The 24871-nt window shown below is 40.1% G+C and overlaps 1 protein-coding gene across 1 annotated transcript in view; it reads right to left on the minus strand.

The window, feature by feature from the left end:
* Positions 1–24579, minus strand: part of LOC109913909 (dynein axonemal heavy chain 11-like) — a 336187-nt gene extending 311608 nt beyond the window's left edge. The window contains exons 1-9 of the mRNA XM_048614118.1: positions 24545–24579; positions 23689–23943; positions 20159–20328; positions 19503–19725; positions 18540–18656; positions 18311–18397; positions 9609–9767; positions 6005–6088; positions 1379–1537 (exon numbers count right to left, since the gene is read on the minus strand). Coding sequence (XP_048470075.1) covers positions 1379–1537; positions 6005–6088; positions 9609–9767; positions 18311–18397; positions 18540–18656; positions 19503–19725; positions 20159–20328; positions 23689–23937 — 1248 coding nt within the window. The 5' untranslated portion in view covers positions 23938–23943; positions 24545–24579. The remainder of the gene's footprint in view (positions 1–1378; positions 1538–6004; positions 6089–9608; positions 9768–18310; positions 18398–18539; positions 18657–19502; positions 19726–20158; positions 20329–23688; positions 23944–24544) is intronic.
* Between the last annotated feature and the right edge of the window lie 292 nt (positions 24580–24871).

Here is a 24871-nt window from a genome sequence, read left to right on the forward strand (position 1 = left end):
TGTTGGCTTGTGGACTACCCTGATACCTAGGGGTCTGAGTAGTCTTGTATTCATCTCTGATATGTCCCTGATGTACAGTAGGGTAACTAGTGTGTCTGGCCGTGTTGTGTCTTCTTGTTTTGGTCTGTTGTGGAGGTAACTGTGGATTGTGCTTTTTAGATATCCATTCCTTTTAATAAGAACAGGAGCACTTAATCGGAGGTTTTAAAAGACACACTAGTCACCCTACCATACATCAGAGACATCAGAGATGACCACAAGACTACTTAGACCCCTAGGTATCAGGGTCGCCCACAAACCACTAACCATCCTGTGATAACTACTGATGAATATAAAAGAACCCATACCCACAACCAATAAAACTGTCGTAATATACAAAATGCCACGCAAAGACAGTGAGAAACATTACATAGGCCAAACTGGAAGAAAACTGAGAATAAGGATACGCAAACACCAATTAGCCACCAAGAGACATGACCAATTCTCACTGGTCTCAATACACACAGACAAAGAAGGATACAAATTCGACTGGGACAACACATCCATAATAGCACAAGCCAAACAGAGACATACAGAGAATTCCTGGAGACCTGGCATTCCAACGGAAACTCCATCAACAAACATATTGAATTAGACCCTGTGTACAAACCACTGATAAACAGAACCGGAAGTAATACCAACCACCCCAGCAAACCAAGACGTATGAATAACAAATGGGACAGAACACTGACACTTAACTGGAGGCGCACTGGCTATGTTACCTAGCAAGGTGACAAAACGTCTGCAATCAAACACACTGGCTCAGCAAGCAAGTCTACAGCCTCATCCACAACCTGAGCTACAAATCTTCTCAAAAGCTTTAAATTAGCCAAGTTTCCCAGGATTTGGGAAGGCAAATAAGAATGCCAGATCTGTTAGGCAAGTGCACTTATAGCACTGTTCATGGACCAGCGTATTTTCCCCAGGCCTTACAAGGGAACTTCTTCAGACCGCCCAGTAGTGACCAACCATTTTCATGTTTCCTCTCCTGACCTCTGTGATCTGTTAATCAGGCTATCTAGCTGTTGAGAAGTATACCAGTAGAAAGGAATTAAAACAGTCCAGTTATCAACTTTGTTAGGACATTCAGCCAACTCTTGCTTCTAGTTTTCCTGTCTGGAAATCCTTTTCCACATTGCTAATTGTTGGGTTCTATGTTCCTGAAATATTTATTCACCATCCTCAGCCTTTCTAAAATTTGAAGTATCTTTTAGATTTAGTCCTTTGTACAATGAATCTGGCTATACGGAACATAATATTAATTAGAAGAAAATTGCTTCCCAGCTAAATTAGTGAAAAACAATCTCTAAATATTATAGTAACTCATTTTTGGACTGACCCCTGTTGAATTCATCAGCTGGTACCAGTGTCTGTCTCTTATAGCTGGGTTTTGTAATTCCGTCACTGCTCGTAGTGATGTGAGCAGGTTCTTTACAGTGGAGTCCAAACTGACATATGCATCCCAAACACGCACTTCTTTGTCAAGCATTCTGATGTCCTACACAAAGTATAAAGCAATATGAAATGAGAATTTTGCAATGCAACACAAAATAAGAATTTTGACTTAAAACAACAGATGATTTGTATCATGTACCATTGACCAATGAAAGACTTCATTGGTATTTCAAAGCAGCAGAAATGAATACAGTACATATGAAATAAATGCATTTGTGTAAATGCAACAATAAAACTGATGGCCTGGTAAGATGCAAATTTCAGAGAGAAATTGCTTTATCCCTAAAAGTACCTACATAATTCATTGATCCTGTATACATCAGTGACAGAGGTATAACTTTATGTTGCTAAATTATAATCTGTGTTCCCTTTGATCGCAATTAGCAATTGAGGATACATGAGCTGTAATCACTCTGATGCCAGTGTATTTTCTATAATTTCTGTCTTACCCAAAAATACTGTTACTATGCTGTGATATAGTTTAGCCAAGTTTCTCCCTCTGGTAAGGAATTTCATTCATGTCTTTAGAAAATCAGGGTCTTAGATCCCCAAAGCACAGAACATTACATGCACTGAATAAATTTTTGGTCTATTACAAGTGAGCAAATCTTTATCAAGTACATCCATCATCCAATATCAAACAGCACATTTTGCACTTTCATGTCCTAGCACACCGCATAAAATAAGCTAATGTTTTCTGCCACTCTGAAATCTATAGCTGTTTTGACAGGTTCTGATTGTAAATACCAGACTGGCCACAAACATACCCAGGACCCAGGTATGTTTTTGGCCAGCTATGGGTTTATTGTTCAGCAGAGCAGATGCTGTACTCCAATGTGACAAATGCAATTCTTTGTAGTAACACTGTGAACAGGGAGTTCTTGTCATGTCTGCATGTGCAAATTATAAATGTTATTGAAGGAATGTTATATTTATTTAGAATGTTACTACATACAGCAACTTAGAGAAAATTGTATACAGCAGAACTCTTCCCAATGCTGCAGTGTGAGGTTTTTAGTTTCCACCCTGCCCGCACTTTTGACCTCTGAACAACACTGTTGATTTAACATACTAATTTGCAGCAATGCAGTAATTATTGTGGTGTAAGAAAACTTGTCTGAATTGGATGAGGAAGAGTGGAGAAAGAAGTTCAAATGACCCTCTTTGAAGCTGCTTGACCTCCCAGAATGATGTAAAATGTAACTGAAATTGTAAAAGGACAGTTGGAAAACAGGCAAACACCTTATGAACACAAGAACTCCAAACTCCCACAGCAGCTCACCTGGTCTCCTGCCACTATTTAAAATATGGAGGTAGACAAAAGATGGGGAATAATAGGCCGGTAAGCTTTACTTCTGTAAGGAAGAAGTAGCAAGACATCTGGGCAGAATTGTCTCATTGGGCATACACAGCATGGGTCCATGAACAGCAGGTCATGTTTAACTAATTTGCTGGAATTCCATGAAGACATCACAAGCATGATGGACAACAGGGACCCAGTAGATGTGGTGTATCTAGATTTCCAAAAGGGATTCGACAAGGTGCCGCACAAAAGACTGCTGCATAAGAAATAGGTGCACAGCGTTACAATGTATTAGCATGCATAGAGGATTGGCTACCTAACAGGAAGCAAAAAGTGGGGATAAATGAGTGCTTTTCTGGTTGGTGGCCAGTGACTAGTGATGTGTCTCAGGGATCAGTGTCACGACCGCAATTGTTTACTATTTACATATATGATTTAGAGCTGGGGACCATGTTTAGTGTATCAAAGTTGGCAGATGACACTAAGATGAGTGGTAGAGCAAAGTGTACAGAGCACTCTGAAAGTTTGCAGAGGGATATAGATGGTTTAAATAAGTGGGCAAGGTCAGGCAGATGGAGTACAATGTTGATAAATGTGAAGTCATCCATTTTGGTAGGTAAAAAGGACTATTACTTGAACGGTATCAAATTGCAGCATGCTGCTGTGCAGAGGGACCTGGGCGTCCTTGTGCATGAATCACAGAAGGTTGACTTGCAGGTGCAACAGGTAATTGAGAAGGCAAATGGAATTTTGTCCTTCATTGCTAGACGGATTGAATTTAAAAGCAGGGAGGTTATGTTCCTGCTGTATAGTGAGCTAGTGAGACCACACCTGGAGTACTGCATGCAGTTTTGGTCTCCTTATTTGAGAAAGATGTACGGGCACTGGAAGGGGTGCACATGAGATTCTCTAGGTTGATTCCAGAGTTGAGAGGGTTGGCTTATGAGGACAAACTGAGTAGACTGGGATTACATTCATTGGAATTTATAAGAATGAGGGGAATCTTATAGAAACATAAAATTATGAAGGGAATAGATAAGATAGAAGCAGGGAGGATGTTTCCACTGGCAGGTGTAAGTAGAGCAAGAGGGCATAACCTCAGAATTAGAGGGAACAGATTTAGGACTGAATTGAGGAGGAACTTCTTCACCAAAAAGGTTGTGAATCTGTGGAATTCCCTACCCAGTGAAGTAGTTGAGGCCTCCTCATTGAATGTTTTTAAAGCTAAGATAGATAATTTTTTGAACAGTAAAGGAATTAAGGGTTATGGTGAGAGGGTGGGTTAGTGGAGCAGAGGCCACGAAAAGATCAGTCACGATCTTATTGAATGGCGGAGCATGCTCAAAGGGCCAGACGGCCTACCTCTGCTCCTGGTTCTTAAAATTATGGTGGAGGATTTATTAGGTAAATATAAAATAATCCCCTACTTTAAACTTAGTAATTGATTCCAGTATTTTGTCAAGTACTGAACTAAGTTTAATAGATTATAATTGTTTGGGTGTGCTTTGTATTCTGTATTCTGGAAATGGGTACGAAGTTTACCTGGTTCCAAAACATTAAGTTCTTCAAAACCTAATAATAATAAATCAATGCTTCCACCAGGAATGATTTGTTTGTTTCCAGTCTTTTGTCCTATCTATATCTCATTTGTATCAAATCATTAATCCTACAAGATTGTCACTGCCTAGGCAAGTTGCTAATGTCTGCTTTATGAGACCAGCAGAATGTCAACAGAAACATGGGAAATGGAGAACTTGCCAATCCTCCACTATAATTTTGGCAGGAGACCACGTGGACTAACTTGTGCCTAATTGTTTTCACGTAATAAATTGTATCTTGTTAAGATGAGAGCCCCTGTTTGTTAAGTGGTACTAGTGTTTGTTCCTCTATCATTATAAACCAAATAAATAGGCCCTTAGATTCCGTCAAGGAAAATGCATCCTTCAACCCAGTAATGCCACACACATGAAATAATAGTAGTTGATTCTGTAAAATGAGTTGGACAAAATACATAGTAGGTGGTACAATGCCAAACAGAATTTAGCACAGACAAGTATGAAGTACTATCCATAGCAAGATGGAAATAGTTACATAAGTACTGGACACAGAATCATGAAAAAGCTGAAGGTGAAACAGTATACAGGAACCTTTGTTCAGGTGACATCAACATCAACATGTCCATCTACTAAAATGAACAAAATTAACAATTATACATCTTAAATAGTGGTGTACCAGCAAACAATCAATACCACATCTAAAGCAGGTAATGCTATGGTGAGACCATATCTTTACAAGTAATTCTGGTTTGAAGATGTAGAGGAGATATTCAAACAACGCACATGGCTCCAGCAGACTCATAAGACAGCTTATTAATTCAGTATTTTTATGTTATGAGGAAACACTAGTAAAAGAAAATGGGCTTTTCACATAATCACAGAATTGTTACAGCACAGGAGGAGGCCTTTTTATCTTTATTAGCTATCCAAATGAGCCATTCATTTTGTGCCATTCTCCCAGCTCCACCCGATAACAATGTGCCATCCTCTGTTTCAGAAAATAGCCTGATTCTTGTCCAAAAGCTTTAAGTGAACCTTGTCTCTACAACATTTGCAAGTAGTGAATTCTGACCTTAATCACTCATGCAAAAAAGATATTCCTCATGTTGCTTTTGCTTCTTTTATCAACTACTTGAAATCTGTCCAGATTACTTGTGATGTTGAATACCTCAATAAAATATCCTCTCAACCTTCTTTTCTCCAAGGAAAACAGTTCCAGTTTCTCTAATATATCTTCGTAATGAAGTTGCTCATCCCTGGAAATGTTCTTATGTATCTTTTCTGTAATTTCTACAATGCTTTTACATCCTTCCAAAAATGTGGCACCCAGAGCTAATCCCAGATTTCATCTAAGGTCAAACTTAGTACGAGTTCAGCATATCCTCCTTGCTCCTGTGCTCTATTTTCCTATTAATAAAGCCTATGATATTTTATGTTTTATTAATCTTTGAGACTGTTGTTCACTTGCACCAAAAAAAGTTCAACAAAATTTATCACTAAGGTTTGAAAAATGTCCAAAATACGTTAAACTGATTAATCTTCAAGTTCTCACTGTTTAACATGCTCATGCAGGGGCATGCAAGATTTAAGCTGTTGACAAATTAGCGAAAAAAGAGAAAAGATAACAATGTTATGCAACAAGCTGACTTGCCTTTGCAAATCTTCTAAGCTCCACATCCATCTGCTCCACATTGATTTGTCTCCACTGTGTCTTGGTCCAGTCATAAATACTAGTCTGTTAAATGGGAAAACATGCAAGTTCTAACAGCAATGTTTCATACTATTAAAATACTTTTGGTGACAATCAATAGAAGCAGAGTATCTTTCTAACATTTATAACCAAAAACAAAACTATAAAAATGGGGGTTCAATAGATTACCTTCCTCTTCTCAATAAATGCTGTTTAGTTAATATAGAAGTTCAGTAACACAGGTTAGTATTTTTGGATCACTGAGAGTCAGCAAGACTGGAAAATTGTCGGATATGATGAGGTACTTGGTGGTTGGGAGAGGTGGGTTGGGGTACAGGTGGCAAATGTCTGCTCTTCACGTTACCCATTTACAACCAGTGGGAAAAATAGCCATCTGAAACACTTGGGTCAATTAAGGACTATTTCTATATCGGCAGACATTTCACACATCAGGGGAAATAGCCACCAAGTGGACAGACTGGCTGGTAAAAGCTTAGACTTTACAATGCATTCCAGAGGGACTGGGAACTCTTTATAGACACTCCAGGTGGCAACAACGTTCCACATGGTAGACTGGTTAGCAAGGTTAGATCAGACGGAATCCAGGGAGAGATAGCCATTTGGATACAAAATTGGCCAGAAGGTAGGAGACTGAGGGCGGTGATGGAGGGTTGTAATTCGGACTGGAGGCCTGTGACCAGCGGTGTGACACAGGGATCAGTGCTGGGTCCACTGCTTGTTGTCATTTATATAAATTATTTGGATGTGAATATAGAAGGAATAGTTGGTAAGTTTGCAGATGACACCAAAATTGTTAGTGTAGTGGACAGTGAAGAAGGTTATCTCAAAGTGCAATGAGCCCTTGATCAAATGGCCCAATGGGCTGGGAAATGGCAGATGCAGTTTAATTTAAATAAACCTGAGGCGTTGCATTTTGGTAAGGCAAATCCAGGTAGGGTTTATACAGTTAATAGTAGGGCCCTGGGGAGGGTTGCTGAACAAAAAGATCTAGGGGTGCAGGTGCATAGCTCCTTGAAAGTGGAGTTGTAGGTAGATGGGTGCGGGGTGGTGAAGAAGGCATTTGGTACACTTGCCTGTATTAGTCAGAACATTGAGTATAGGAGTTGCATTGTCATGTTGCAGCTCTACAGGATATTGGTGAAGCACTTTTGGAATAATGCATTCAGTTCTGGTCTCCCCCGCTATAGGAGAGATGTTAAACTTGAAAGGGTGCAGAAAAGATTTACAAGGACATTGCCAGAGTTACAGGTTTTGAGATAGAGAGGGGCTGAATAGGGTGGGGCTATTTTCCCGGGAGCATCGGAGGCTGGGGCGTGATCTTATAGGAGGTCTATAAAATTATGAGGGGCATGGATAGGTTAAACAGCCAAGGTCTTTTTTCCAGAGTAGGGGAGTCCAAAACTGGATGGCATAGGTTTAAGATGAGTGGAGAAAGATATAAAACATAGCTAAAGGTCAACCTTCTCATGCAGAGGGTGGTGTATGTATGGAATGAGCTGCCAGAGGAAGTGGTGGAGGCTGGTACAATTACAACATTTAAAAGGCATCTGGATGGGTTTATGAATAGGAAGGGTGTAGAGGAATATGGGCCAAATTTTGGCAAATGGGACTAGATTAATTCAAGATATCTGGTCCGAATAGATCAGTTGGACTGAAGGGTCTGTTTCTGTGCTGTACAACCCTATGATTTTAGAACAACATCACTAGTACTAAGCAACTCCCAAATGTCCACCAACAAATGATTGCTAGGCCTAACTGCCAGGTCCCAGTGTCTTCTAACCTCTTTTACTAAGATGCTTCCCCATGCAGCTGCAGCCTCATTAATGGCCACCTTTAAAAATGGTGCTGCTAAAGCAATTGATCTGATGGCACTCTGAGCTAACCGCTGTTACAGTCAGGCCATTGACCTTAATTGGATGATAGCTCTGGTAGCTGTCATTCACTCGGTCACTGCTCAGCAAAATGCAGCCGAGATCTGAAAGCCTGCCAAAGCGAGTGGTGTCACTTTTTACTCTTAGCCCTGACAATGAGACATCTGCCCTGGTGATAAAGTTGGGCTCAACTAAGAGGCTGGATGAAAGCTTTTCTACAGCAAGTTACTTAGACTGTAGGATATTTGAGTGTCCCTCCCCTAGAGTCACCACTGAATAAACAGGTGGTAAAAATGACCAAATGTCAAACTGGAATGTCTGGTTATTAACAGGTTTAAAAAAGCCATCAGATATTCATCAGTCTTCAAATCTCTACATTTTGTTTTTACAGTTAATGGCCAATTAATATCCTATTTTTAATAGATAATTTACAAATAAACATTTTCTAGAATGAGAATACAGGATATCACAAATTGCATACCAGAAAAGAGGGATTTCCTGGGGAGTTCTACATTTTCATGGATCCACAAACACTCTTATGAGAACTCTGACTCATGAAAGACTGAGCGTCAGTTAAGCAGTAGTCTAAAGCAGAGTTGGCGGAGGGTTAAACTACCCAATAACTGCAGACTAAGTGTACAGAGGATGACGCAGTGACAACTGTCAATGGATTAGTAACCCAAAATAATTTCTTCAGAATTTTATGTTTTTATTCCCAAATTCCAGCATCTATAACATTTTGTTTTTTTTTATAGTAACTCAGAGGCACAGGAAAAAGATATGGGGTCATGGATTCAAATTCTATAACTGCAGCCGATGGAATTTAACATTCAATTAATTAGTAAGTAAGTTAGTTAATAAATAAACATGGAATTGAAAGCTAATCTCAGTAATGGTGACATAGACATATTATCGATGGTTAACTAATATGCTTTCAGACAAGAAATCTACTGTCCTTACCTGGTCTCATCTTAATGTGGGGTTTAGGTTAGCTCAGTTGGTTGAACGGCTGATTTGTAATGCAGAATAACACCAGCAGCATGGATTCAATTCCTGAACCAGGTTACCTGGAAGGACTCTTCTTCTCAACCTCTCCCCTCATTTGAGGCATGCTGACCCTCAGGTTATACCACAATCAGTCATCTCTCTCTAATGGCAGAGTGGTCCCTGGGGCTATGATGAATTTACATTTAACCCATGTGAATCCAAGCCCATGACAAAGTGATTGACTCCCAAGGGACTACAGCAGTTCAGGAAGGTGACTCGCCACCAACTTAAGGGTAATTATGATTGGGCAACAAATGCTGTTCCTGTCGATGACCATCACCCCCACCACCCCCATTGCATGGAAGGATGAAGAATTCCAGATTTCATCCAAACATCAGAAACACAAGTTGTCATAGGAACAGGATCATTGTCCTTCAACTGAAATATTACAAGGTGATGGCATATTTTACTTCATGCCACAACGAAGATCACCCTTGCTACTCTTGCCCTTAGTAAAATTCACCCCCTCAGAGTAATGTTAATTATGGCTCATACAAACAAGTTGTCACCTTGAAAAGTGTCATTTCCCAATGTAAAGGAAAATAATCCAAACAGAAAGGAATGGCAACTTTATAAGAAAAACAATAAAATCTTTTTTACGATTCAAGAATAAATGGATGCTTCACCTTCACATATACAATAATATCCCAGAGCTGCTTAAGCAAAACTATATCTCGGCGACATTGTTTTAATTGCTTATACTCTGGAACGGTGACCTCAAAAAGGTTGGCTGATTCTTGCATTTGTATAGTCTCCTCCTCCAGGGCAGTGAGCTCCTTGTTCGCCTAAATAGTAGAAATGGAAAGAATTCAGTTCATTCCATCAAAGTAACTGTTAATTCCACTGACCACAAAACCAATGTTACACAATTATGAAAAACAGATTTAATAATTCAGAGGTGTTGTCTTTGCTAACGGTGGTACAGCGATACTATATTTTGTTTAAAGAATGCTTAACAATTTGGAAATATTGGAGAATTTACAGGCCAAAATCAAAGAACAGTCAGTTTAAAAGCCGTCATAAAGGCTTAAAGATATTTTTTAATTAAAGGGTCAAGAACACAAAGAGTAAGCAGCTATACTTCATCTGTACAGAATACAGTTGTCACTATCACTTGTCTTCAGTTTTAGATACAGAAAATCTGGAATTCTCTTCCTCAAAAAGGCTACAGATGTTACACAAATTGAAATTTGAAGACTGAGATTGATAAATTAACCTTCGGTGCTAGAAGACTGTTTTGACTACAAGAATAATTATCATAACCTACAAGTGAAATGATAATTGGGAATGTTACATCCAAAATGAAAATGCAAGCCAGTTAAATACACTTCAAACAAAAAGTTGGCACTGTTTTCTACAACTAGCCAGACATAAGGGGGTAACGAAAACAAACAAGTGAACTTTTCATATAGTTTCATAATGCAGCATTTTATTGACCAGGATACAGATAATCATTTGATTATATGTTGTACAATCACCTTATAATAACTGCACATAAACCAGTATTCCATCACTAAATCCCCCTTTATTTACTTGTGCACAGTGCTCTGGCTGTGGCCAGCTAGCTCGGAGTCAGTCCCCTGAACTGAGGAGATTCTAATCTCCTGGTTATATTAGTCATTCAGGGCTTTCCTAATTGGCCCAGGTTAACAACCGTAATCAAGGATCTTATAGTCAACAAGATCCAGCCGGTTCCAATCACTACAGACCCCCAGTGTGAATGAAAAACTGTTGTCAGTGGTGTTCCACAGGGCTCAGTTTTGGGAACCTTGCTGATTGTGACTTAATGTTTAGACTTAAATGTGGAGGACAGGATTGGGAAATTTGCAGACGACACAAAAATTGGCTGGATAATTGATACTGAAGAAGATAACTAAATTGTAGGAAGACATCAATGGTTGGTTCAAACAGTGGCAAATTGAATTCAATCTGGAGAAGTATTAGGCATACATTTGGAAAAGCAAATAAAGCAAGAGACAATCCCATTAAAAGGTGTGTATGGGATTGGGGTGGGGGGAGGTAGGGTTTTGATAAAGTTATAGATCTTAAAATGCATGCCCACAGGTTTCTGAAGGTGGAAGGAAAGTTAGATAAGGTGTCAAAGAAGGCATGTGCGATGCTTTCTTTCATTGGTTGAGATATTGAATACAAGAGCAGAGATGTAATGCTGGATGGTTTGATCATAGCTGGAGTTGCATACATTTCTGGTCACCACAATACAGGATGGGCATAATTACTCTAGACAAAGAACAGAAGAGTTTTACAAGAGCGTAGCCAGGACCTAAGAATTGCAGCAACAAGAATAGAATGGATAGCTATGGTTGTTCTCCTTTGAAAATTGTAGGATAAGGAAGTGACTTAATTAAGATATATAAAGAGGGATTTGGACAGAATTGACAGGGAAGAGATGTTTCTCCTAGCAGGGTGGATAATTACCAGGAAACACAGAGTCAAGGTGATTGGTACAAGGATCAGGAGGGCCTTAATAAAAAGCCTTTTCATCTAGAAGTTGATGGGTGTCTGAAATTCACAGCTCAGTTTGATGGATGAGGTAGAAACCTTCAAATCATTTTAAGAGAAAACTGGATCTGCACATGAAGCAGTATAACCAGCAAGGTTACAGACTAGATGCTGGTGACTGGGATTAGAATGAACAGCTAGTTTATTCTACAGTGCAGACATAATAGTTTGATTGGCCACTTTCTGTCCTTTAACCTTTGTATGTTTCTACACCAAAGGACTTTGTAGCATTAAAGAACCACAAGTGTATAGCTCTTTGCATCTGCTGCTGGATTACAGAATGAGCTTGAGAAAAAGTTAATCCAGAGAGCAAACCCTCCCAATTTCACTGACACACATTAGGCAGCATCTCACCATGATTTATCAGTGTGTCATTTTTGTGGAGTTTCATGGATGGTTTCTTTCTGCTAGGCTTTATGAATGTTCCCATGCTAGCATCCCAAACTAACCTCATTAACTGACAACCATGTCCCGATGGTGTGACTATCATCCGATTCCAGCCCAATTCTCCCACTTGTCATTGCCGATCGCACTTGTCACTTACAGAATACCACAACATACGCCAGCAAAACTTAAAAAAACTGCAGGTCCACAAGCTGTCAGAAGAATTACTCATTGCTTTTCATTTGCCCCAAAGTCATTTGCCTGGAGAAACTAACTCATTATTTCCACATCCCCAAGCCCAGCATTCGATAGCAGGATTCAACAAGTCAAGCTTTGCAAATAACAGCATGATGCCAGAACTGCGTACCCCAACTCAAAGATGACTGTAATGCTGTGGAGGTGCCAGTGTTGGACTGGGATGGACAAGGTCAGAAATCACATGATGCCAGGTTATATTTGAAAACACAAGCTTTCGAAGCTACGCTCCTTCAGGTGTTAGTGAAAGAGGTAGCATCCGATACAGAATTTTTAAGTAAAAGATCAAAGGGTCACACCACTGATAAGGCTGTATTAGACAAACCTAAGATGCCATTAAATCTTTAATCAGTTAGAAAGTTTTAATTGATTAATATGTATATGTAAATCTCCGAATTCCCTTCAAGTCACTGTCCTGAGAGAACTAAAAGTTTTAGCGGTGTAAAGAAGAGGTGACATTTTGGGTCAGACATCTGTTTGTGTTTTGGTTTGGAGTCAGTCTAGAGTTATCCCTAAAGTAGGAATTTATTAACCCTACATTTACTGACTATAAATTGCATCCTTTCTGAATAAAATAGAATGCATCTGCAAATGCAAATTCACCCCATAGATTCACTTGTATGTGTGTGTGTGTGTATGCGCGCGTGCGTGTGTGTGTGACAGTGAATGTGTGAGAGAGTGAGAGAAAGTGTGTGTGTGTGTATCAGTGACTGTGTGTACATATGCGTGTATGAGAGTGTATAGTGTGGTGGGGTCAGTTGTAGTCAACATGAACCCAAGATCCCGGTTGAGACTGCCCTCATGGGTATCGAACTTGGCTATCAGCCTCGGCTCGGCGACTCTGCGTTGTTGCGTATCCCGAAGTCCACCTTAGAGGACATTTACCTGAAGATCCGAGGATAAATGTCCTCAACTGCTGAAGTGTGCCCCCACTGGGAGGGAACATCCCTGTTTGGCAATTGTTGCATGGCGTCCATCCATCTGTTGTCATAACGTCTGCATGGTCTCATCAATATACCATGCCTCGGGGCATCCTTGCACACAGCATATGCAATAGACAATGTTAGCTGAGTCACGAGTACCTGCCGAACACGTGGTGACTGGTGTTCCCACGTGTGACGGTAGTGTCCATGTTGAAGGTCTGACATGTCTTGCAGATGCTGCCATGACAGGGTTGTATAGTGTTGTTGTCGATGTTGTCCTGAAGGCTGGATAGTTTGCTGCGAACAATGGTTTGTTTAAGGTTTGGCAGTTGTTTGAAGATGAGAAGTGGAGGCATGGGTAAGATCTTGGGTGAGGTGCTCATCATCATTGATAATGTGTTGAAGGCTGTGAAGAACGTCGCGTAGTTTCCCCACTCCTGGGAAATACTGGACGACGAAGGGTACACTATCGGATGTATCCTGTGTCTGTCTTCTGAGGAGGTCATTACAGTATTTCGCTGTGGCACGCTGGAACTGGCGATCGATGAGTTGAGCATCGTATCCTGTTCCTATGAGGGCGTGCTTCATCACCTTTAGGTGTCCATCTCATTCCTCCTCATCCAAACAGATCCTGTGTATGCATAGTGATTTTCCCGAGTGGATGGTGGTTTTAATATGTTTAGGATGGAAGCTAGAGAAATGCAGCAACGTGAGATTATCTGTGGGCTTGAGGTACAGTGAGGTACTGATGTGTCTGTCCTTGATGGAGATGCATGTGTTCAAGAATGAGATTGATTCTAAAGAGTAGTCAATGGTAAGTCTGATAGTAGAATGAAACTTGTTGATATCACTATGTAGTTGTTTCAGTGATTCCTCGCCATGAGACCAAAGGAAGAAAATGTCTTCAATATATCTAGTGTATAGTGTTGCTCAGAGATTCTGTGCAGCAAAGAAGTCTGGATGTAAACCTGTACACGAAAATGTTGGCATATTGGGGAGCAAATTTGGTCCTCATGGCTGTTCCGTGTAGCTGGATAAAGAACTGGTTCTCTGAGGGAAAAATGTTGTGGTCGAGGATGAAGCAGATGAGTTGTAGGATGGTGTCTGGAAAATGCCAGTTGGGGGTACTGAGTATTGAGGCTGTTGCAGCGATGCCGTCATCATGGGGGAAGCTGGTGTAGAGTGCTGAAACGTCCGTTGTGATGAGGAATATTCCTGGTTCGACTGGTTCGTGAGTGCTGTGTTTCTGTAAGAAATCTGTAGTGCTGCTACAGAAGCTGGGAGTTCCCTGTACAATGGGTTTCAAGATGCCCTCAGCATAGCCAGAGAGGTTCTCACACAGGGTCCCATTTCCTGATACGATGGGATGTCCAGATGTATTGGCTTTGTCTATCTTTGGAAGGCAGTAGAAGTCCCCTATGTGGGAAGTATATGGGATGTATGTGAGATGAGAGTGTATAGGGTACACTGAAGGACTGGATCAAAAGACTTGACCAGTCTGTTCAGTTGACTGGTGTGTTATTTGGTTGAATCAGCAGGTAGTTGTCTGAAGTGTTCCTGGTTGTTCAGCTGTCGGTACACGTCCTTGCCGTAGTCCATTCCATTCTGTATGATGATGGCTCCTCCTTCGTCTGTTGGTTTGAAGATAATTGGTTGTTTCAATTGTTGCAATTGGTCATGAAGGTACGGATGGCATTGCGTTGTTCCTGGGTGATGTTTTGCACTACCTTGTGAGTGTGGCTGATAATTCTGACATTCACACATTCTCTGATGGCTTGCACGTGCCTGTCAAGCCGTGGGCATCGGCCCTCCGGAGGCGTCCAATTTAACTCCTTCTTTGTCTACTCCCCTATGGATCTCTCTGTTGACTGATCCGGTTCATTGGTTGTCTCATTGGGCTCATTGCTGGCATCTTGGAGGAATTCCCACGGCCTCTTTCGTCTGACGTATTCCACTGTGTCTGCTGTGAGACACAATGGGATCCATTTTGGTGGTGGGGCAGAAATTGACTCCTCGGCTGAGAACTTCGATCTTGTCCGGTTGAAGGGTGTGGTCAGATAAGTTGACGATGGATTTCCCCATAGTGGTACCACTTACAACTGTGGTACCAGGGGAGACTTGGTTATTGGTGGTGGTGATGCCAAATTTCTCCAGTTTCTTGTTCTTGGTGTGCTTTAGGCAACTGATGTAAGTGAATTTCTTCAGGAGTGTATTTATTTGTCTTGTCACCGCTGAAATAACTCCACAGCCTGGTATGCCATTCCCGAGTCACCCTTTATTTACATGTGCATAAATATTTGACACTGGTCTGGCTTTCTCATTGCCAGCTCTCAGGGTGAAGAGAATTTCTGTTTATATCTGTCAGCCAGGGTTCCCTGATTGGACCAGATTAACAGCCCCAACCAGGGAACTCATATTCTATGAGGTCCACCTGGCTGACTTCATCACAATCTCTACAAGGATAATCCCAGGAATCAGTCTGTTCATCCTCTGCTTCACTCCCTCCATGGCAAGTAAATCCTTCCCAAGGTAAAGGGGGCAAAACTGCACACAATACTCTAGGTGCTGGCTAACCAAGGTTCAGTACAATTGAAGCAAGACATTTTTGGTCCTGTATTCAAACCCTCTTACAATAATTGACAATAAACCATGTGCCTTACTTGTTGAACCTGCATACTAACTTTCACTGACTTACGAACAAAAGACATCCAGGTCCTATTGGATGTCAACACTTCCTCATTGCTCACATTTAAGAAATAACTGGACAAAACTGCTTCTTCTACTAAAGTGGATAACCTCATTTATCCACATTATATTCCATTTGTCATATCTCATCTCCTCCCTTAGCTTGTCCAAATCCCCTCAAAGCCTCTATGGTCTATCCTCACAACTCTCATTCCCATATTTTGTGTCATCTGCAAACTTAGAAATATTTCATTTTATACCAGCATCCAAATCATTGATATAGGCTGTGAACACCTTTGCCCCTTCCTTCCACACCACATACTCCACTTCCACAGTGATCTTTACAGGTCACCAACAGCCTGCTAACCTGAGAATTACCCATTTACTTCTACACTGTTTTCGTACTGTTCACCACTCCCCAGTCCACACTAGTATGTTAACCAGCAACACCCCACAGCCCCATCTCTGTTTCCCCTTTTAGCCATAGAGTCATACAGCATGGAAACAGACCCTTCAGTCCAACCAGTCCACGCTGACCATATTCCCGAACCAAACTAGTCCCACCTGCCTGCAATTTACCCATATCTCTCCAAACCTTTCCTAATCATGACCTTATCCAAATGTCTTTTAAGTATTGTAACCGTACCTGTATCCGCCACTTCCTCTGGCAGTTCATTCCACACACAAACCATTCTCTTTTAAAAAATGTTCACCCTCATGTCCGTTTTTAAAATCTTTCTCTTCTCACTTTAAAAATATGCCCCATTTGAAATCCCCCACCCTTGGGAAAAGACCCTTGTCATTCACCATATTGTGTACAGTTCTGGTCAATTGCATATAGTTCTGGTCACCACACTACGAGAAGGACGTAGATGCTTTGGAGAGGGCACAGAAAAAGTTTAACAGGATGTTACCTGGTATGGGGAATTTTAGCTATAAAGAAAGGTTGGATTGACTGGATAGACAACATGACATCCCAACTTCTATACTCAAAGCACTGAGCAATGAAGGCAAGCATGCTGATCGCCTTCTTTACCACCCTGTCTACCTGTGACACAATTTTCTGCTCTGCTAGTAGCATTCTCAAAAAACAGCAGGTTTGTCAAGCATGATTTCCCTTTTATAAATCCATGTTGACCACGTTGAATCAGATCATTATTTTGGAACACAATCGTGAATAAACAGTGTGCTGAGTCAGTAGCAGCACAGGTGTCAAAGAGAGATACAGACCCAGAGGTGAAGTAGTTAAGTAACTGAGTGAAATCCATTCAGATATCACCTCAAAAGTAACTACTTGGAATTGTAGTTTACAACTTAGTATTAGTTTTGTTTTAATGTAAACACCAATCAGTTTATTTTAGCAAGTTATGGCCTTCGATTACAATAAGAGATATAAGACTGTCATGTGCCTATGTTATCACTTCATTCATTCATATTGCAAATTGGGATTTTTTAACTCCTGAATTTAAGTAAAATGCATTAATTTTTAAATCTTCATGAGTTTCTAACATTTGTCGCACTGTTTCAAATTTTCATCCATAACACTGTTGAAAGCTATAAGACCATAAGACCACAAGACCATAAGACATAGGAGCAGAAATTAGGTTATTCGGCCCATCGAGTCTGCACTGCCATTTAATCATGGCTGATAAGTTCCTCAACCCCATTCTCCCAGTTTCTCCTCGTAACCCTTGATCCCCTTGATAATCAAGAACCTATCTATCTTAGTCTTAAATGTACTCAATGATCTGGCCTCCACAGCCTTCTGTGGCAGTGAATTCCATAGATTCACCACTCTCTGGCTGAATAAGTTTCTCCTTATCTCCGTTCTAACTCTAAGACTGTGCCCTCGGGTCCTAGTCTCTCCTACCAATGAAAACATCTTCCCAACATCCACTCTGTCCAGGCCATTCAGTATTCTGTAAGTTTCAATTAGATCCCCCCTCATCCTTCTAAACTCCAATGAGTATAGTCCCAGAGTATTCAAATGTTCCTCATATGTTAAGCTTTTCACTCCTGGGACCATTCTCGTAAATCTCCTCTGAACGTGCTCCAGGGCCAGTACATCATTCCTAAGATATGGGCCCAAAACTGCACACAATACTCCAAATGTGGCCTGACCAGAGCCTTATAAAGCCTCGGCAGTACGTCCCTGCTTTTATATTCAAGTCCTCTCAAAATAAATGCCAACATTGCATTTGCCTTTCTGACTACTGAGGCTAGTCCTTACAAATGGTTTCAGAACTTGCATAGGCTGAGGTGTAAAGGAGATAGATAAGGCAGTAATTTGCAGAGTCAGAAATGACCTGTAGCAAATTGTCTTACAATCATCTCTCATTGTAGATTTGCTTCAAAACAGATTTTGAGCAAATACCATTTCTCGAATGAACTTGAAGGTCACAACATTTAATAAACCACATAAATATGGTTAAGATTTGCATACTTCAAATAGTGTAATATACTCTCAAGTATATGCTCTTTGATATCTATTTTGACATGCTTTTGAAACCTTTCAAACTTTTTAAGGTTTTCCATCAAAACTCTCAGGTCATCACTCCTACCTTATCCAACAATGCATATGGGTTTGCAGAATTAAATGTGAAAGGTGCTTCCACTTGGAATTTTTCTCGAAACTCTATTTGCTTAGCCTGTTAAAAGAAAAAGAATCATTTACAATGCTTTCAATGAGGGTTTTACATTTCATTACTCATGTGATTCTCAAGTAGAAAATGAATCAAATTAATTTTGGTTACAATTATTTTTTAAGACAAGTACAAAGATAGCGCTTACATCAAATGCCACACATCTTTTTCTGATGAGTGACACCTCTGCAGTCTGGAGGGCTGCAACTTCATGCTTCACAGAAACAGCTATCTTCTTCGTATTGTTCCACTTTTCTGGTAATTCCTATTGATCATTGAACAACTTCTTACATCAAGAAAGGCATTTTCACCAAATTTCATCAAACGTACATTGAAAGCAAATGTAATCCCTTAACTGTAGTTAAATTCTTGTGGCACTGCACACAGTTGGGTGGGCAAAGCAGAGGTTGGGGTGGGTGAATTTTCTATGTCACTGCTTCTGTGATATTCTGACAATAGTGGCTCACAAACACTTTATAATTTATATTTGAGGCCTGTTGCATTGATTTCAGTGCATCGAGAAAAAACTTGGGTTCAATAGCTAGTAAAAGACACACCTTGCCAGCCTACTTTGCAGGCAATTAATTTAAATAATATTTCCAAGGATTGAAGTTTGAAGGCAGTGCTACAATCAAAGCCAAGCTCTTTCCCCTGAGTAGCATCACCAATTTTAACAGCCAGGTTTCATTAACTTCTTTCTTATCAACTGCACATCCTATAAGCAATTGGCTCACTGCCAGAAGGTCAGATGACTCAGAAGCCACCCAGTATTTGGGTAAATCACTGGAGGTGGTGGGAGTGTCAGAAAATGCAGCATGGTCTATAGGTAGATGGGTGTGAGTGGCCACCTGGGGGAATATAATTCCATTCCTGCTTTGTGGAGCACACAGGAGCACTCCTGTTTGGCTGATCAATTGAATGCATACAGTCCAGAACATACTGAAAGTGCATCTGCCAAACTCAAGTGGATATTTCAGCCACCACATGTTAAAATTAAGCCATCAAAACAATTAGCCATTTTATGTCATAAATTTTCATTCTTTTCAAAAATAAAATAGATTTTTCTCAATGAACTTGCTAAAAATACATCTGAACAAACAGAAAAATATACCTCTAACAGCATATAAATCTGGTCTGGCATAGTTTGATCATAACTCTCAAGAAGGTTAATTGTCTCCTTCAAAGGTTCAAAAAGTTCATCAGTGGTGGTCTGTCTGTCTCTGACGGCCATTAGATGCCCCATTATATCGACAAGGCCATTATAGTCTCCTTCTTTCACCTTCTTTTTAAGTCCCTTATTTGTTACCTTTATAAACTCTTCAAGTTCACTTAGACTGTGCAAAAGAGAAAAAAAAATTCACCCTTGTGAGAACATGCTAAAATGCAAAACCTATTAAAATGTGCCTTACTGTCATATTTCTGATGGAGTAGCCGAGAAAATCCCAGCCCATTTCTAGTCCTTTGGTTTTCAAATTTTGTTTAGAATAGCAATAGGCAGTAATTGCTGTATTCAATTGTGCCTTTGTGAGGCTGAGGTGTTTACTCCCCAGGTAAGCACAACTACTGGACCTAATATCACAGCTGGTTGCATTCCACATGTTACGAAGCAAAAACGAGCAGAATGATCAGGCATATTGTGTGTGAATTATTATCGTATCCCTAACCACTAAAATTGAGCATACTGCATTTTCCTCTTTTATCTTAGTAAATGATTTGTTATATCATTACATCTTTCTTCCTAAACCCCAAAAATGTTAAGATATTCACCTGTCAGTAACATAATGCATGAGATGTTCTTTAAACATCCAGCTCCATTTTTTGATTGCATTTAACAATGCCATCTTAAAAGGTTTAATGTCAACTTTAAACCAACTTTCAAAGACGCGACTGTCTTCAAATTTGCTTATCTGGATATATAGATTTTCATAGATATCAATCTGTAAAACAAAACACAAAAAAGCATGACAACCATAAGAAGCATTTCTATATTTTTAAGCTCAATGAATGTAAAATTAAGCTTGCAACCTTAACTTGCATCATAGTAAGTCCTATGATCAAAATTATCAAACAATGTTGCAAGTACTGTAAAACATTGATATTAAAAAGGCTGGCATTTTATAAATGCATTATAGAGTGGACCACGGGTTTGTATTTAGGATTTCCCCACAATGACAAGCACCTTGCCTTTGTGTAAAATGTAAAGGGAATAATAACGAATTTTTTCCAGCTCTCTCAATTTTTATATCCAGTAACTTCATGAAATAAAACTTGTGGGATGCAAAATTGCTGCCCACTCACTAATACTCATGTCCACAGTTACACAAAAGCAAGATTTATTCCAGTGAGTTCTCAATCTCAGTTGTCTCACTAGGGAAGTTATTGTTAAAATAACATGTGCAATAACTACATTTGGAAATTTGCTCGGCACATCTTAATTGTGGCTGCATTATCTGTGGAAGGCAGAAACCCAGAGTTGGCCTCCCTAATAGGGGGAAATGGCAAGTCAATCTAAGCCCATTCTAAACTTCTAACATCTAGCATTGTCACAGGATTGGCAACTGTGTAGTTAAACAAGCTTCTTCATGATGGTTGGGCATGGGAGGTGCAAAGAGGTAACAGAAAAGAAGGAAGCAATGTATTGCTAAAATTAAAGACACTGAAAATCCACAGCCATAATTCCAGAGATTACACTGGAAATCACCTCCGGGGAAATCCACTACTGATCCATTGGTTTCTGAAATCAACAAGAAGGCATATATATTGGTAAAATTAATCTTCTGGAAGCCAGCTGGAATCCACCACTATCTTAACATTGGTAGTGTAGAGTCAGGATGGTGTTGGGGAACACCTTGGCCTGCTAGGCCCCGAAAACTCTTTCAAGCCTCCTCAATCTGAGTGTAAATTGTCAATCCAAGTATGTTTTTCTGCTTGTATCATCTTTCTTTGTGGTACAAGGCTCCTGCTTCTGGAGAACTGGAACTTTTTCCACAAGTTGTTTTGCTGTTTGCATTCATTGTAAACATGTGTTATTTACATATTCCAAGATGACAAAGCTTTTTGAAGGATTCAATACTTAACCAAAAATAAAAGCCAACACAAAATAAGCATCCTAAACCAAATTCAAAATTAAAGCATGTCATGTTGCTTTTAAAAAGTCTACAAAATAATTATTGTTCATTCCTTTAATGCCTGCCTTTTGGGCCCTCTGTCCTGGTGCACCTCCTTTGAAGAGCTATCTGAGTGAATGCAGCATAACTGATGGAAAATACAACACGGCCTCAGAAGTCAACCTGTAGCAGAACTGAGGTGCTCAGGATGGGTGCTGCAGGAGGGGATATTTTCTGATAGACAACAGCAAGATCAGTGTGGAGTGGCAGGGACGGCAAGGTGAATGCTCTTCTTTCCCAGAGCAAACAGCACGTTCATAGTCTATTGCCGTTGCCTGGTTTGGTGACTCTGCAATCCTAAGAACGTGCTGGAAGAGAGATTGCTGGGCAGCTGGCATATCCCGTAAGCCCTTTTACAAGCTCATCCTCTGCTATATGGCAGTAGTGTGAGCTTCCACTAAGCATACAAACAATTGCTGGGTGTTACATGTATTATAATGGAGGTTGAGACATAAGAAATCATAAAGTAAATCATTGCTGGAACAACATACTAAGAAATTGGCCACCACTTTCAAATTAGAAAATATGGGCTGCTAGCTCAGCACGAAGTCCAGTCCTCCGTGCTCCTTAGCAGTGACCTTTTCTAGCAGTCTTCACAATACACATACAGCATTATGCTGTGGGCACCCTTCATGGTTCCTCTGTAGTTTGTTCCAATACAGTTCTCATTTGTACCCTCTAAAATACATTCATATGGAAATACACTCTCTGGTGAACTGGCACCCAAGTTATCCTTGATCTTTGGCTTGGCTACAGCTCATTCACAGTCAATCTCTCACTACCTGCAAATCCAACCTCTAGTCTATCCTTTCAGATATGTATGGTATCAGCAACTGAGCTGGTGGCTGTGAGAGAAACCATGGGGACAGTGCTGTGCCTCCTGCATCATATACTTTCTTGTTGTCCCTCAATCATCTAATCAGATTCCACTTCTTTCTTATGTGAAAAGGAGGAGACACAAAAGGCATAATTGTGTTCTTGGGAGGTACATGAATACATCATGTGCACCATCTTCAGCAGTTCTGCCAAACAATATAGTATTGGAGAGCTCTGAAGAGAAAAGTCACAAGACCATGAGATGCGCAGCACAGAATCTGCCCTTTGGCAGATTACTCCGAACCTATCACTTACCTTGACCATGCCTCTGATACAGCTGAAGATTTCAAAGCACTGCATCCAGATCTGGAAGGGCTAATTTCTAGCACCTTCTACTAAATTGACCTGATTCTCTTCTTCTTTAACTGCGTCTGCAGGGCCTCCTCCCCTGCTTTAGATCTTTCTTTCCATTCACTTCACCAAAATCTCCAGCACACCCTCCAAAAACGTTTGAGGCTGCACGTCCTCTATTGTCATTCCTCACTATTTTCCAGATTCCCTCCAACCACGACTCCCAGAACCAACTTCAGCCACAAAACACTTGCCCTTTAAGGAGATGCAGGCTACCTTTAAGCAGTGCAGCCTAGCCTTACATGGTGCTGGTCACTCATGATATTGCCCTTTACCAATGCAATAATTCAATCAGTGTGGTTAGCTCTGACTGGACACAATTCATTTCGTAAGTGGCAACTCAAAATTGAAAGATTGCTTGTATTTGCTGGCAGCAACATGTCACTTCTACAAGATGCAATGAAGGGACTCACTAAGGCTCATGGAACGGTACCTTCCAAAATGCAAACTCTACCACTCAAGAGGACATGAGGAACCAATGCATGGGAAGACCATGGGCTGCAATTACCTACCAAGTCACAATCAATCTTGACTTGGGATGACCACTCTGCTCCTTCACTGTTATTGGGTCGAAATTCTGGAATTCCTTTTCTCACAAAATTGCATTGTGCCAAAAGCACATGGACTGTTGTGGATCAAGAGGCAACCTTCTCAAGAACAATCAGGAATGCTCAGCAAATGGTGGTCTTGTTTGCAATGCTCATATGCCATGATTAAAAGGAAATATTTTGTTTTGAAATCTCCGCATTCACTTTCAGGACTCACTATTTGACCCCCATTGTGTCTGAAGACACACAGTTGCATTATTCAGAAACCCAGAAATTTTATCTAATTATAATGTTAAATCAAAATCAAACAGAAAATGTTTTTCAACTACATAAACTTGTTTTAACTTAAACTTACCTGTTCCTTAAACTGTTCTGTAGTAGGAGGGCACTCGGGAACACCATCATCAGCATGAGTTTCAATCTCCTCTGCAGTCAACACACGGCTGTACAGCAAGAACTGCTTCATGAATTCTACCTTATCATCTACCCAAAGGTACGAGTAAGTGTCAAATGAACTTCTGTAGTCCACAGCTTTGCTAATGATCTCTGTTACCCTATCCATGATCTCTTGCCGGACCTCAGATAGGTCAAGTATATCATCCATATCATCCTGTGTAAAGAACAAACACATTTTATTATTTCTTTACCTGAGGTGGTGTAACCCAGTGGTCACAATATTAAACTATCAATCCAACAGTCTTAACGTTACCATCCTTGAGACAACTAATATAGGCCATAAATATTGATCTGACAATGTTTTTGCATTTCATGAACAAATTAAAACAAGACCTGCATAAAGACCAGTATTTGGCCTCATTAAGAAAATCCAAAGATATCTGGGGTTTTTCTGTCAATTTACACATGTGCCAATTTACTCATTGTGGATTTCCCTGAATGTTGACAGCAAAGACAGTAGGACACGTTCCCTACTGTTCATCCACAATACAACAATTTCAAGTAGCCCAGATACTTTTGAGGATCAGACCTCATTACAGAAAAGATAGAATAAAAATAAGGTTACAGTAAAGTAAATTTTGAGAATCATAATTTAAAATTATTTCATTTGGAAAAAACAAACTGGAAGTTGCAAATAAAATGAAAAGAATTGTGGGCTTTTGTTTTTTGTGATTTTCATTATTACAATCTCTACTTCATATATTCTCTCTGTAAAGCAACATTTGCAGACAAGGAAGTAGTTTTATGATAATCACCTGATAATTATCAATCTCAAGGTGATCAGCTACTCTTTTCACTTGTGCAGCCATTTTGTAAATGTCACTTATCAACTCTTCGACTAAATCATGGAACCCATCAGCAGCATCCTTATCCAGAGAAGGTTTGAATACAATCTCTGGGATATTTAGCATCATTTGTGACACAAACAATGGAGCAGGTTTTAAAGTAGCTTCAGTGTTCTCAAGGAAAAACTCAAGAGACCATGAAATAGCATTGAAGAAACCATCTAAAACCATGTCATCGATGTACTCCAAATAGGCCTTCCATGATTTAGTGACTGGGTCTGCCTTCAGAAGTCTGAG

The sequence above is a fragment of the Rhincodon typus genome, chromosome 2, assembly GCF_021869965.1.
Source record: "Rhincodon typus isolate 14 chromosome 2, sRhiTyp1.1, whole genome shotgun sequence".
NCBI classification, from domain to species: Eukaryota; Metazoa; Chordata; class Chondrichthyes; order Orectolobiformes; family Rhincodontidae; genus Rhincodon; species Rhincodon typus.